The sequence below is a fragment of the Mesoplodon densirostris genome, chromosome 5 (assembly GCF_025265405.1).
Source record: "Mesoplodon densirostris isolate mMesDen1 chromosome 5, mMesDen1 primary haplotype, whole genome shotgun sequence".
NCBI lineage: Eukaryota > Metazoa > Chordata > Mammalia > Artiodactyla > Ziphiidae > Mesoplodon > Mesoplodon densirostris.
This window is the reverse complement of record NC_082665.1, coordinates 133,267,494-133,280,905: the sequence shown is the minus strand read 5'-3', so window position 1 is coordinate 133,280,905 and position 13,412 is coordinate 133,267,494. Positions and strand designations below refer to the sequence as shown.

The 13,412-nt window shown below is 40.2% G+C and overlaps 1 protein-coding gene across 3 annotated transcripts in view; it reads left to right on the top strand.

Moving 5' to 3' along the window:
* Positions 1–13,412, top strand: part of MME (membrane metalloendopeptidase) — a 99,070-nt gene that overhangs the window by 72,376 nt on the left and 13,282 nt on the right. For all 3 annotated transcript variants that reach the window (XR_009532653.1, XM_060100186.1, XM_060100187.1), the window contains exons 17-20: positions 3,090–3,148; positions 9,038–9,157; positions 10,868–11,001; positions 11,109–11,174. Coding sequence is in view for 2 of the 3 variants with exons in the window: in XM_060100186.1 (XP_059956169.1) it covers positions 3,090–3,148; positions 9,038–9,157; positions 10,868–11,001; positions 11,109–11,174 (379 nt within the window). In the remaining variant the exon portion in view is untranslated. The remainder of the gene's footprint in view (positions 1–3,089; positions 3,149–9,037; positions 9,158–10,867; positions 11,002–11,108; positions 11,175–13,412) is intronic.

Here is a 13,412-nt window from a genome sequence, read left to right as displayed (position 1 = left end):
TGAAGTTGGCTCTCCCACTTCAGAGGCACAGCACTGACTCCTGGCTGCAGCACCAAGAGCCTTTCATCTACCCGGCTCAGAATAAAAGGGAGAAAAAGTAGAAAGAAAGAATTAGTAGAAGAAAGAAAGAGAGAGAGAAAGAAAGGAAGAAGGAAAGAAAGGAAGGAAGGAAGAAAGGAAGAAAGGAGGGAGGGAGGGAGGAAGCATGGAAAGAAAGAAAGAAAGGAGGGAGAATGGGAGGAATGAAAGAAAAAGGAAGAGTGAATGGAAGAAGGGAGGGAGGGAGGGAGGAAGGAAAGAAAGAAAGAAAGACGGGAGGGAGGAAGGAAAGAAAAAGAAAGTGAAAGGAAGAGGTGTGGGAGGGAGGGAGGAAGGAAAGAAAGAAGGAGGGAGGGAGGGAGGAAGGAAAGAAAAAGAAAGAGTGAAAGGAAGCAGGCAGGGAGGGAGGGAGGAAGGAAAGAAAAAGAAAGTGAAAGGAAGAGGGGTGGGAGGGAGGGAGGAAGGAAAGAAAAAGAAAGAGTGAAAGGAAGCAGGGAGGGAGGGAGGAAGGAAAGAGAAAGAGTGAAAGGAAGCAGGGAGGGAGGGAGGAAGGAAAGAAAAAGAAAGTGAAAGGAAGAGGGGTGGGAGGGAGGGAGGAAGGAAAGATAGACAGGAGGGAGGGAGGGAGGAAAGAAAGAGAGAAAGAAGGAAAGGAGGGGAGGAGGGAGGGAGGGAGGGAGGGAAGGTAGGAAAAAAAGAAACAGCAGGTAAAGTAAAATAGAATAAAGTATGAAATATAGTAGCGTTATTAAAATTTAAAAGTAATTATTAAAAAAAAAACGGACCGATAGAACCCTGGGACATATGGTGGAAGCAAAGCTATACAGAGAGAATCTTACACAGAAGAATACACATACACATTCACAAAGAGAGCAGGGGGAAAAATCAAAAATCTTGCTCTGCAAGTCCATCTCCTCAATTTGGGTTACTTCGTTGTAAAAAGAGGAAAAGGGCGAGAAGTCTGAAATCTTGCTAAGTCCACCTCCTTAATTTGGGATAATTCGTTGTAAAAAGAGGGAAAAGGGGGGAAAGTCTTAAATCTTGTCCTCAAAGTCCACTTCCTCAATTTGGGATGATTCGCTGTCTATTCATGCACTCCACAGACGCAGGGCACATCAAGTGGACCGTGGAGCTTTAATCCGCTGCCTCCGAGGCTGCACAGAGCGATTTCCCTGTCTCTTCTCTGCTCTCACAGCTCCCGGGTCTCAGCCTTGGACCGGCCCCGCCTCTGCGCGTAGGTCGCTGGAGGGTGTCCGTTCTTCGCTCAGACAGGACGGGTTTAAAGGAGCCGCTGATGTGGGGGCTCTGGCTCACTCAGGCAGAGGGGAGGGAGGAGCGCGCAGAGTGGGGCGGGCCTGCGGCGGCAGAGGCCGGCGTGACGTTGCAGCAGCCCGAGGCGCTCCGTGCGCTTTCCCGGGAAAGCCGTCCCCGGGTTCCAGGACCCCGGCAGTGGCGGGGTGCACAGGCCCCCCGGAAGGCGGGGCGGACAGTGACCCACGCTCGCACACAGGCCCCGCGGCGGCGGCGGCAGCAGCAGCAGCCCCAGCGTCCCACGCCCGTCTCCGGGGTCCGCGCCTTTAGCCACGGCTCGCACCCGTCTCCGGCGCTTCCCAAAGCAGCCCTCTTAATGCCCTCTCCTCGCGCACCAGAAAACAAAAGGGAAGACAAAGCCTCTTGCCTCTTCGGCAGCTCCAGACCCTTTCCCCGGACTCCCTCCGGGCTAGCCGTGGTGCACTAACCCCTTCAGGCTCTCTTCCTGCCGCCAGCCCCAGTCCTCTCCCTGCGCTCCGACTGAAAGCCGATACCCGAGCCTCAGCTCCCAGCCCCGCCCGCCCCGGCGGCCGAGCAGACAAGCCTCTCGGGCTGGTGTGTGCCTGAGGGCACCGATCCTCTGTGCCGGAATCTCTCCGCTTTGCCCTCCACGCCCCTGTTGCTGTGCTCTCCTCCGCTACTACTCCGAAGCTTTCCCCCTCCGCCACCTGCAGTCTCCGCCCGCGAAGGGGCTTGTAGTGTGTGGAAACCTTTCCTCCTTCACGGCTCCCTCCCACTGGTGCAGGTCCCGTCCCTATCCTTTTGTCTCTGTTTATTCTTTTTTCTTTTGCCCTATCCAGGTATGTGGGGAGTTTCTTGCCTTTTGGGGGCGTCTGAGGTCTTCTGTCAGCGTTCAGTAGGTGTTCTGTAGGAGTTGTTCCACGTGTAGATGAATTTCTGATGTATCTGTGGGGAGGAAGGTGATCTCCGCGTCTTACTCTTCCGCCATCTTCCCAGGGTCCCCCTCATTCTGTCTTGTATTATAGTTATTTATGCCTCTTTATCATCTTCTCAACTAGAGTTTTCTAAAGTCAGGAATTGTATTTTATAAAATCTTTAGATTCAATATAGAGCCTAATTCATGGCATACACAGACAAATCTACTTAAGATCCACCTGGATTTCATTTTACAGTCATTATACAAAAATAATACCTTTGCTCTGGTAGCTGGTATGCCATATTTTAAAGACATAATTTTAAATGGCAATAATCAGAGGAGGCACATTACCCAAAACTAAATACCTGCCAAAGGGACCTCTTAGTCCCCAAAAAGGCTCCTCGTAAACTATGAATTTTAAAAAATTTAATTCATAGTTTACAGAGAGTCTGAAATTTTAGCAACCTGCATTTCGATATTCTGTCAACTGCTCCAGAATTGTTGGCATAGTTTACCTAGTATCAGGAACACGGAGCTAACTAAACACATTTCAATATAATTTTAATCCATTGCAGTTTCCAAAGAGATACATTAGAATGGGTTTTGTACTGTCAATTGCCTCCATTAAAACTTTATGCAAATTAAAAAACAGATTGCAGACCTGGATATATTCCTATATTTCAAGAAGTGGAAAGACTTTCAATGAACTCTCTCACCTGGTGAGCTAATTTTAATTTGTTGATCATATTTCAAACAGAAAGTTAAGATTCATCTAGGAAGAGTGATAGTGCTTTTATTGTGGTGAGCAGATTAAATCAGATAATGCAGTATCGTTTGTAACAAGTTCTTATGTTTTCTATAGGTGGATAAGCGGAGCAGCTGTAGTCAATGCGTTTTATTCTTCAGGCAGAAATCAGATAGGTAAGGTCTACTCCTAAATAATTATTTAATATTCCTCTGTTGTTCCCAAGCGGTAGTGCTTTGCGTGACCAATTTATTATACTCCCCGTAAAAGCACAGCGAGGCTGAGTTACGGATTTATTTAATATCCTCCTTGAAAGTAAATGCATCCATGTACCTCTTTTCACTATAATAGCAAAATTTAAATCAGTATAAATCACATTAAGTAGTTTTGTTTCTTTTACAATATTCTCATTTATAGTTGAATGGTTTATCTTATTTCTAACTACTTTTATTTTATTTTTAAATACTTTTTAAAAGTCCCTTATATCGCCATAAAGTTATATTAACTTTAGGACTTTCTAAGCGTCAGCATCTTAGGTGGTTTAAAACTCCAAGAACCAAATTTTCAGAAATCCAATTTTTCTGTCGATTTTGTACACTGGCACTGGTAGAGATGGTCCTGTTCGGTATCATCTTTTTTCTAGAAGATTCCAAGAGGCTCAGAAAGTTGAAAAGTCAATTATACTAGGTTGAACCATATGAAATTTTATTTATTAACCACTTTTGATCAAAAAACTTTTGTATGTTCCCTAGTAGTAGTATCACAGAAATATGCATAGAAATTAATACATGAGTGAATAATATAATGAATAATGAAATGGCTTAATATAACAAAGATATATTTTTTTCTCTTCCTGGGAATACTGCGACATCTTGAAACTCTCTCTTAAGTATCTCACAGATTGACCCATTTTTTCCCAAGGGTTTTTAGTATGTAGAAAGGCAACCAACTGATTCAGTACTTCAGTGGGAGTATTCTAAACAAACAGTACAACCAGCTTCTCCAGATGTACTCAGTCCAGCCCTTCATTTCTCAGTGTAGTCAAGAATCAAGAGGGAAGATTAAATTTGATGACACTTTTCCCCGTTGCTTTTATTTTATTTTTATTTTATTTATTTATTTATTTGGCCACGCCATGCAGCTTGTGGAATCTAAGTTCCCCGACAAGGGATTGAATCCGGGCCCTTGGCAGTGAAAGCTGTTGAGTCCTGACCACTGGACCACCAGGGAATTCCCCCCCACACCCCCATTGCTTTTAAACCTAGGAAGTGTTAAATTAAGAAATCATCCACATTTTCTTCTAGTTTTTTTTTTTGCGGTATGCGGGCCTCTCACTGCTGTGGCCTCTCCCGTTGCGGAGCACAGGCTCTGGACGCGCAGGCTCAGCGGCCATGGCTCACAGGCCCAGTTACTCTGCGGCATGTGGGATCTTCCCGGATCGGGGCACGAACCCGTGTCCCCTGCATCGGCAGGTGGACTCTCAACCACTGCGCCACCAGGGAAGCCCCTCTTCTAGTATTTTTATAGATTTTTATTTTTGGAGCAGATCTTTAGTCTACCTGGAGCTTATTTTGGTACATGAGATGAAAATGAATTATGATCAGAGAAGTTTTCTTTATATAACAAATAGGTAGTAATTAAGGCATGTGTACTGGCTTAAAGTCAGTTAGTTCAAAGTCTAGGGTAATACATCTCCCAGCTAGTGAAATGATTACCTAAACCTAGATCAGAGCCTGTTTAATGATCAACTCAGAACCCATGCAGACTATCCTTTATAATGTATTATAAGACAGCATTCAGACCTTTTCTTAGAAGCGCCATTATCTCGGGAGAGTTTTCACTTTGAAAACCTCTTGAGGTCTGTCAGTGTAAGATCTAGTTCATTGTAGACTTGGACAGAACAGGCTAATTGACTTTTAATGGAATCCCAGGGCAAATTGAGGTGGCCTTGACTTGAATTCTGCATTAGGGCAGACTAAGGGATATTGCTTTATTTTAATCCAGCTCAGGATCCTGTCAGACCTGACACTGATTCATCCCCATAAGAAGAGCCATACGGACCTTCTGTGGGACCGTTCTGGCATGTTCATCCTTTCATTTCTTCTCTAGAGCAGGTCCACCCAGTTTAGGTCAAGATGGGCCTAGTTTGGCTTTGAATTACCCCATATCCCTGAGGCTGGATCAAAATTGGCCCGTCTCAGAGATTCCCTGATCTGAGAAGACCTGGGAATGTTCTCATTTTGAATTTAATACCCTCAAACCAAACAAGCATCCAGCAAAAGGAAAAAGAAGGTAAAAATGTGCCAACATTTCACAAAGTAGACAAATATCCTCTGAATAGTCAAGAAATGGCTCTGATAAGCATTCTTAATATATAAGAAAGACCTTTTAAAGATACTCAAGATAAATTCATATGATGGAAATAAGAAATCCAAAAAATTGCTAACCTCTTTTTATATGCTTTTCATATGCTTATCTGCTAATAAAAGCAGTTCAGAGAAAGGGAAAGTGTCATGCAAGAGGAGAAATATTTGACATGTGTACGTTTTCTCCTCAACGATTCATTTAAATCTCCAGAGTGGGGATTGTCTTAACTAAAAACAATTGAAGATCCAGATCTGTATCTTTCTTCTTGATAAAAGTGTATTTGTGTGTCTATCTATACCTAGAGATATAACTTTTGCAGCACTATCTTAATGAACTTGATATGATGTGCATTACAGAATTAGAATTGGTATAGAATAACATGTTTCATAAGTGATCCTCCCACCTTCACACAAATACCCTAAGCTAGATTACATACAATTTCTAATGCGATTGGTCTTTTTATGTTATGGTGAAAGATAACCTGTTTTATTATTGTGTAGGGAGTTATTCATATTAGTAATTTCTACTGTTTAATTCAATTCCCACCACTTTTGTCATAACTCACACATGTAGGCTACATTCCAATTTTTATGTACCCTCACCACTTCACATAAATAAAAAAAGCCAACCTCCAGGACAGGAAGGCATGCTGAAAGTGTTAAATTCACTGGTTCCTATTCCTTGCATAGTTACTCCATGGAGCTTTAGGAATCTTTCATGCCCTTAAGAAAGCTGTGCTTGAGGGCCTCCCTGGTGGCGCAGTGGTTAAGAGTCCGCCTGCCGATGCAGGGGATACGGGTTCGTGCCCCGGTCTGGGAGGATCCCATATGGGCCCGTGAGCCATGGCCGCTGGGCCTGCGCATCCGGAGCCTGTGCTCCGCAACGGGAGAGGCCACAACAGTGAGAGGCCCGCATACCGCAAAAAGAAAAAAAAAAAAAAAAAAAAAAGAAAGCTGTGCTTGAAAGTTTTGTCAAATGTTTCTCTGTAAGTTTCAGACATCACTCAATCATCCTATTAAACTTTCAAGTCGTTTCCAAGGAAATGATCAAGTCATTTGGGAAGTCTTACTACTGCTGCATTCTCCTTTTTCATTAACAAGAAAATTTTTTTCAATTTTAGGAAATTTATGGATTATTTAGTGTATTCAGTCTGGGTGATCTATGACTACCTTGACATAATTAAATTTTCTAAACTTGTCTTAGTCATTCTTAGGAGTCTTATTTTCAGACTTAAGAATTAAGAGTAAATGTTTCTGAACATATTGCTATTTCATTTAATATGAAAAACAATGTTTACTTTTTTCCACCAAAATTGAGTTTATCTGAATGCACTCTTGAGCTTTATATCAAAGAATCTAAAGTCGAATTGCTTGCAGCCTTAAAAAACAGGGCAGTGAGGGGCTGGGGGTGGGGAGAAACAGCCTTTTGTTTCATGGACCAATGACTTATTTAATTAACTAACTTGTTGACAATCATGAACATAAAAAGTGCACAACTAAGCAGTTGGTTATTATCAAGAGTTGTGATATCTACTAGTAACAGTGATAAGGCTAATGGGGAAAATCCTCATCATAGACATTTAGCTGACAGAGTAAAAGGAGAAATCATAATTTGCAAAGTTGAACTTGAAGACTAGTATTTAATATGAGCCATAAAAATCTTATCACTTGCCTGAAGAATGGCATATCAGGGTATAATTAAAGCAGCAGGATCTTTACAGTTAATGTTTAGTCTTGATAGCACATTTCATAAGAGTATTTTATATAATGGATGGATTTTCGTCAAAGTACATAGTGTGGGAGATAGTGTTCACTTTAAGTTAATAAAGTACTGCACGTAATTTTTATACTTCAAGCTAAAAATAATTTCTTGGCACTGTTGATAGCTCAGGCGGCTACATGTGAGGTATAACGTTCATCAAAATTCTCCAAGGACAAAAGTATTTTTTTTTGTAATTTTGTCATTTTGAATGTTATGGCAACTTTCCAGATTTTTTTTAAAGATCTGGAGAGCCCTTAAATTGCCCAGTGTATTTTAAAGTCTCCTCTGTAAATATCTAATATTTATCCCTGAAACCCTTGCCAAGGTTATGTCATACTCACCCCACCTGAATGACAAAGAAACAACATTTGCTACTCTGTATTAACTAGGTCTTAAATTTCTTAAGGTCAGGGCCTTTCTCTTGTATTCTTGATATCCCATGTAGCAATGGCCCGGGGCTTTGCATGCATAGTAGGTGTTGAAACTAATGATTTTTTTTTCGATTACAGAACATAATGCTTCAGTGGATACTAGAATTGTAGAACATGAAAGATAAAATTACAAAACCATGGACGTTATGAGGGAAGGGGAGAGTATGGGGGAGGCGGAGAAATAGAAGACCATAGAGACAAAGGCCAAGAAGAAGAGGCTGTATCTAGTTAGGGAGCAATGATAAGCCATCAATGGTATTTTAGCAGAGGAGAGATAATGACTACAGTGGCACTTTAATTGGCAGACAAGATAGGTTGGATTTAGGATAGATTGTAGTCGGGTGAGACTGAAAGTAAGAAGACCGATTAGGAAATTAAGTTCTTGAGGCAAGGAATGAGAGTGTGAACTAGGAAGGTGGCAGTAGGACTGATAGGAGGAGATAAACAGAAGAGATGATACTGGAAAGAAGGTACATGACCTGATCTTTTCCTAAATAGATCATACGAGACTTTGTAAAAGAAAGGAGACATTGAAGATAGACAGAAAAATGTTCAGTTTGGGTGACTGAGAACCTTCACACGCTGTTAGCAAAAATAATAAAGTCAGAGTGATGGCTTCGAAGGGAAAATGATGAGTTTGATGTTTGACACATGAAATTTAAATAGTGTGAGACACCTAAGTGTAGAAAGTTAGCAAGTTAAGACAGATGTCAGGGTAGACATAAAAATTACAGTTTATTTATTTGCAAAGTCTTTAGGACACCGTAGGAAATTCACTCATTCATTCATTCATTCATCATCATTGATTATTCATTTATTCAGCACATTTCCTGAGCACCTGTTATGTTCCAGGCACCATCCAGTTTTAGGTGCTGGAGATAATGAACTGAGAATTCAAATGGACTCAAAAACAAGCAAACACATGTATGTACAAACAAATCTCTGCTCTCAAGGAGCTAATATTTGAGGTGCCACGGGGACAGACAAGAAAAAGAAGGACCAAACAACCGTAAATAAATAAATAAACAGTCACACATGCCTTGATGAAAATAAATAAGGGTGGTGTAATTGGGGGATACTTTCGATTGAGTGGCTCTGTTTATTTACTAAGCTATTGTAGTTGGATAAAATGTTAGACACGTTAAAAGTAATACTTCCATTATTAAGTAACTATTTCTCCCAAATATTTGCAGTGGGGAAAAGACCTTCTGAATGAAGATGATTATTTTCCTTTGCTCTAAACTCCTTACAGTGGGAAAACAATCTTAATAGATGTTACAAAGTCAATTATGATTATAAATCACAGATGTGGTGCCACTCTGGGATGAACTCTTTACTGTCATCAACAATAAAAGACCTGCATTTGTTTCTATCACAGAAGATTTTTGTACACAATTAAGTGAAACTGACATACTGGAAAACAGCTTAGCAGACAAGAAGCCAGCCCCAGGCCTGTCATCACAGAATAAAACCACAAGTAGTCTTAACTGTCTTCTTTCCTCATAGTCTTCCCAGCTGGCATTCTGCAGCCCCCGTTCTTCAGTGCCCAGCAGTCTAACTCATTGAACTATGGGGGCATCGGCATGGTCATAGGACACGAAATCACCCATGGCTTCGATGACAATGGTAAAGTGCAACTGATGCTTTTCTTTGGCTGAGATATACCCTAGTAAACCTCATTAGGAGTTATTATAATTTATCAATACAAAAACACATTTATTCATCAGCATATCATTGATCTAATAATCACCACACTTTTATTGTTCCTTTTAAATTATTGCTTAAGAAGATCAGAATTTTCTATTAGTGAGGTTAGCAATGTGTGCTTGTTACTCTAACAGAATAAAACAAATATTCACATTGAGAAAACATTGTGATATTTGTCAACACCAATGATAATATTTGGTCTTACTTCATGATTGTTTATGTCTTATCTCTCTAGACTTTTAGAGGGCAGAGTCCGTGTCTTAAAAATCAGATGTAAACTCAGAAAGTAAGGTGCCCACAGGACTTTTAACTGCTTGTGGTCAGAGACATATTTTTTGCTTCATCTTACACCTACTACCTAGTTCAGGGCCTTGAAAACAGTAGGCAATTAAATGTTTACATGCTGCCCAAAATGCAAAATAGTTTTAGAAATGAAATTTGAGAGGAATAGAAGTAAGGATGTGAAATATGTAAAGAGGTAATAGTTGAAGTTATAACAAAGATCGATTCACAAGTGGAAAGAAAATAACAAGAGTAGAGGGAAAATAATGAAGCCTTAATCCAACTTTAGAGAGCCAGAGGAAGAAAAGGAGACAGGAAGGACTTAACTAAGCTTCTGTTAACTCAAACTATACAACAAACTTCACAGGTAGGTATTAATACTATTTCCATTTTTCAAACAGAAAAATATAGATGCACATAAGACTTGCTCCAAATTACAAAACTGGGAATTGGTGGAACCAGGATGTGGGTTCAGGTAGCTTGTCTTTATAGCCCTTTTCTTATTCATTACATCATAGATAACTGTTTAAAAGATAATAAAATCAAGTATCAAACATATGATGTATATAAGCGCTGCTAAAGCTCAAAAGGAGAAAGATCAGTGTAGTTAAGATTAGCATCAGGCAAGGGTTGGGCAGAAGGGATAGTTAGGGAGTTTGGGATTCACATGTACACACTGCTATATTTAGAACAGATAACCAACAAGAACCTGCTGTATAGCACAGGGAATTCTGCTCAATATTATGTAACAACCTAAATAGGAAATGAATCTGAAAAAGAATAGATACATGTATAACTGGATCACTTTGCTGTACACCTGAAACTATCATAACATTGTTAATCAACTATACTCCAATATAAAATAAAAAGTAAAAAAAAAAAAAAATTAGCAAGAAAGCTCCAGGAGAAAAGGTGACTTTTTCTTTGTACTTGAAGTATGGCAAAACTATGAACCTGCAATGTCTAATGAAGGGTTTGAGATATGAAATGAATGCCAGAGTGAAATATTTTCATCTTTACAATCTCAGAACACCAAATTAAACAGATTTGGTTCAGGTGAAAACCATCCAACAGAAGCAAGTCATGTTTGTCTGGTGGCCTCGGCTGAGACATCAGCAGCCAAGTGGGTGAAATACCTGGATTAATACTAAGGCATATCAGCAAAGAGAATCCCAGCAGCCTGGGTTTCATCAATTCTGGATCAGAAAGCAGAACAGTTTATCTCATCATCTGTCCAGTTTAATGTTCTCTCACATACTGGTATTTCAGTCCTTGCACTTTGAATTAAAGATATCTTATTGCAATTGTAGTAAGTTCCCATTTTAGTTAAATAAATATATATTCCAGGCAGAAACTTTAACAAGGATGGAGACCTTGTTGACTGGTGGACTCAACAATCTGCAAATAATTTTAAAGACCTATCCCAATGCATGGTGTACCAGTATGGAAACTTCTCCTGGGACCTAGCAAATGGAGAGCATGTATGTCATCAGCATTCTCTTGAAAAGTTATATTCAATCTTAAGTGAATTATTGATGCTTTCTTAACAATCCAATTAAGGGTCTTTAAGTGTCTTTTTTTTGAACAGCTCAATGGAATTAACACACTAGGAGAAAACATTGCTGATAATGGTGGTATTGGCCAAGCATACAGAGTGAGTAATAATATTTTCTTCCCCTTTTAGTGATTGGAGTGTATATTGATCATATTTAATCACTCGTTTAAAGCCTTTTGCAAAAGACATATAATGTAAGCAATAAATGGATGACTAGAAAATTGAAAATTCACAAGGAGAAAGGGGATTGTAAATATGCTAACCAGAAGGGGCAATACAGTTGATATGATTGAGCTGAATACCAGTCTCTAAGCTTTGAAGAAGCCAAGGAGAAAAGGAAACAGAATATTTTAATGATAGAATTGAGATAAACAAGTTCCACAGAGGAGGCGATAGTTTTCTAAGAAATAACCTCTGAAATAGTTTTTTTTAGAAAAGATAGTATATAGAAAGGTTTATTTCACAGTCATTGATTGATGTACTGAGCATGACCCTCAGTTTCATGGCAGATGAAGCAGTATTTGGGAACAATAATCAACATAAACCACAGGCATAATATTAAACTACAGTCCATTACAATGATAGTGAGGGACTGAAGTGATATGGTCCCAGCATGTAGCCTTGTAATGGTCTAAACCATTAGATTCAGAGGAGTGTAGTGTTGGAGCATCCCTTAGAATCTCATTTGGACTTCCCTTCATTCTTAGCATTCGACGATACTTTCTGAGGGCTTAACTATGTTTGGCACTTGGTACTGGAGATCCAGCTTCGCATCCTCCATAAAATATGCCATTATTTGATGATTTGAACAAGGATTAAAGATGGTCTAGTGGATACTATGTGCACAAGAAAAAGGAGTTTTCACATAACAGAGGAGGAATAATGGTCTTGGAAGCAGCAAGGAGTGAGCATGATTTTGAGTTGTTTTCCCAACGCTGAGGTAGCCCACATGTGGGAGAAAAAACAGAGTCTACTTGAGAGGGTACAGGGGACAAGGTGTCCACAGGATAGAATCAGGCTACTGACATAAAGATGGATGGAATATTCATTGGAGTGGGGGAGGATATAGGGTTATTTGTTCTCCATCGAGATGTTTGGGTTGGAGGGGAGGAGGGAATTATCAGAGCAATGCGGGAGAGTTGACTGGTGGGGCCTGAGACTTGGCAGTGACCCTGGATGATCAAAGTGTGAGGCTTGGGAGATTAATCTGGCTGCAAAGTTTCCAAAAGAATGAGTTCCAGCCAAGTCCTGGGAGATGGTAGATTACTGCTTCTTTGAATACTTGGAAATTTTTTTACAGGATGCCAGACATTGTGCATTTTACCTTTTTGGGTGGTGGATACTTTTGTTTTCCTCTAAATATTCTTGAGCTTTATTCTAGGATGCCATTAAATTCCTCAGAAATGGCTTGGTCCTTTTAGATCTTGCTTTTACAATTTGTTAGGCATGTCTGGGATAGTGCTCAGTCTAGGGATAATTATTCTTCACTGCTGAGGCAAAAACCTACAGTGTGAATCTTGAGGTCTTTCGTTCTTGTCTTGTGTGATACCAGACATTTTTATCTCTAATCCTTTTCTGTAGTTCCTTCCCTAGCCTTGGGTAGTTTGCTCACATGCATACTCAGGTACTCAGCTGAATAGCTGAGGGGCCACTGATCTCTGAGAGTCTCTTTCTCTGCAGCTTTCTCCTCTTCATTACCCTTTCCTTGGTGTCCCTGATTTCTCAGCACCTTCTCACCCTCTCAAGGAGTCTGCCAGGCTCCCACTGGGGTTTCCTGCTCTATTTTGTTGGCCTGGAAATGCTCAAGTCAAAAAGCTTGGGCAATCGTAAGGCTCCTCCTATTTGTTTACCATCTCCCAGAGATGAATTTCCTTTTTGCCTGATGTCTAGTGTCATGCAAACCATTGTTTAATATATTTTGTCTATCATTTGGTCATTTCAGTGGTAGGGTAAATTCAGTCCCTGTCACTCCATCTTGCCTGGAAGTGGAAGGCATTGGGTCTTTTAAACTCCATGGTGATTCTAATACACAACCAGATTGAGAATCACTGCTGTAAAAATTCGGCCAAAGTCTGGGTTAAGGGTACTTGCATGGAGATCCTCATGTAGAACAAGTACAGATTTATAATAATGAAGCAAATTACAATTGTACAAATATGTTATTATACATGAAATCTTGACTTGTAACGCTCCCTGCTAGATTATGAGCTCCCTAAGAGGAGTAGGCTCAAGTCTTTCCCATATCCCCAGCATCTTTACACATTACAGACTCAATAAATCTATGTTGATGGCAAGTAAGAAGAAAAGAAATATATCTTCTGTGTATCTAATATCACC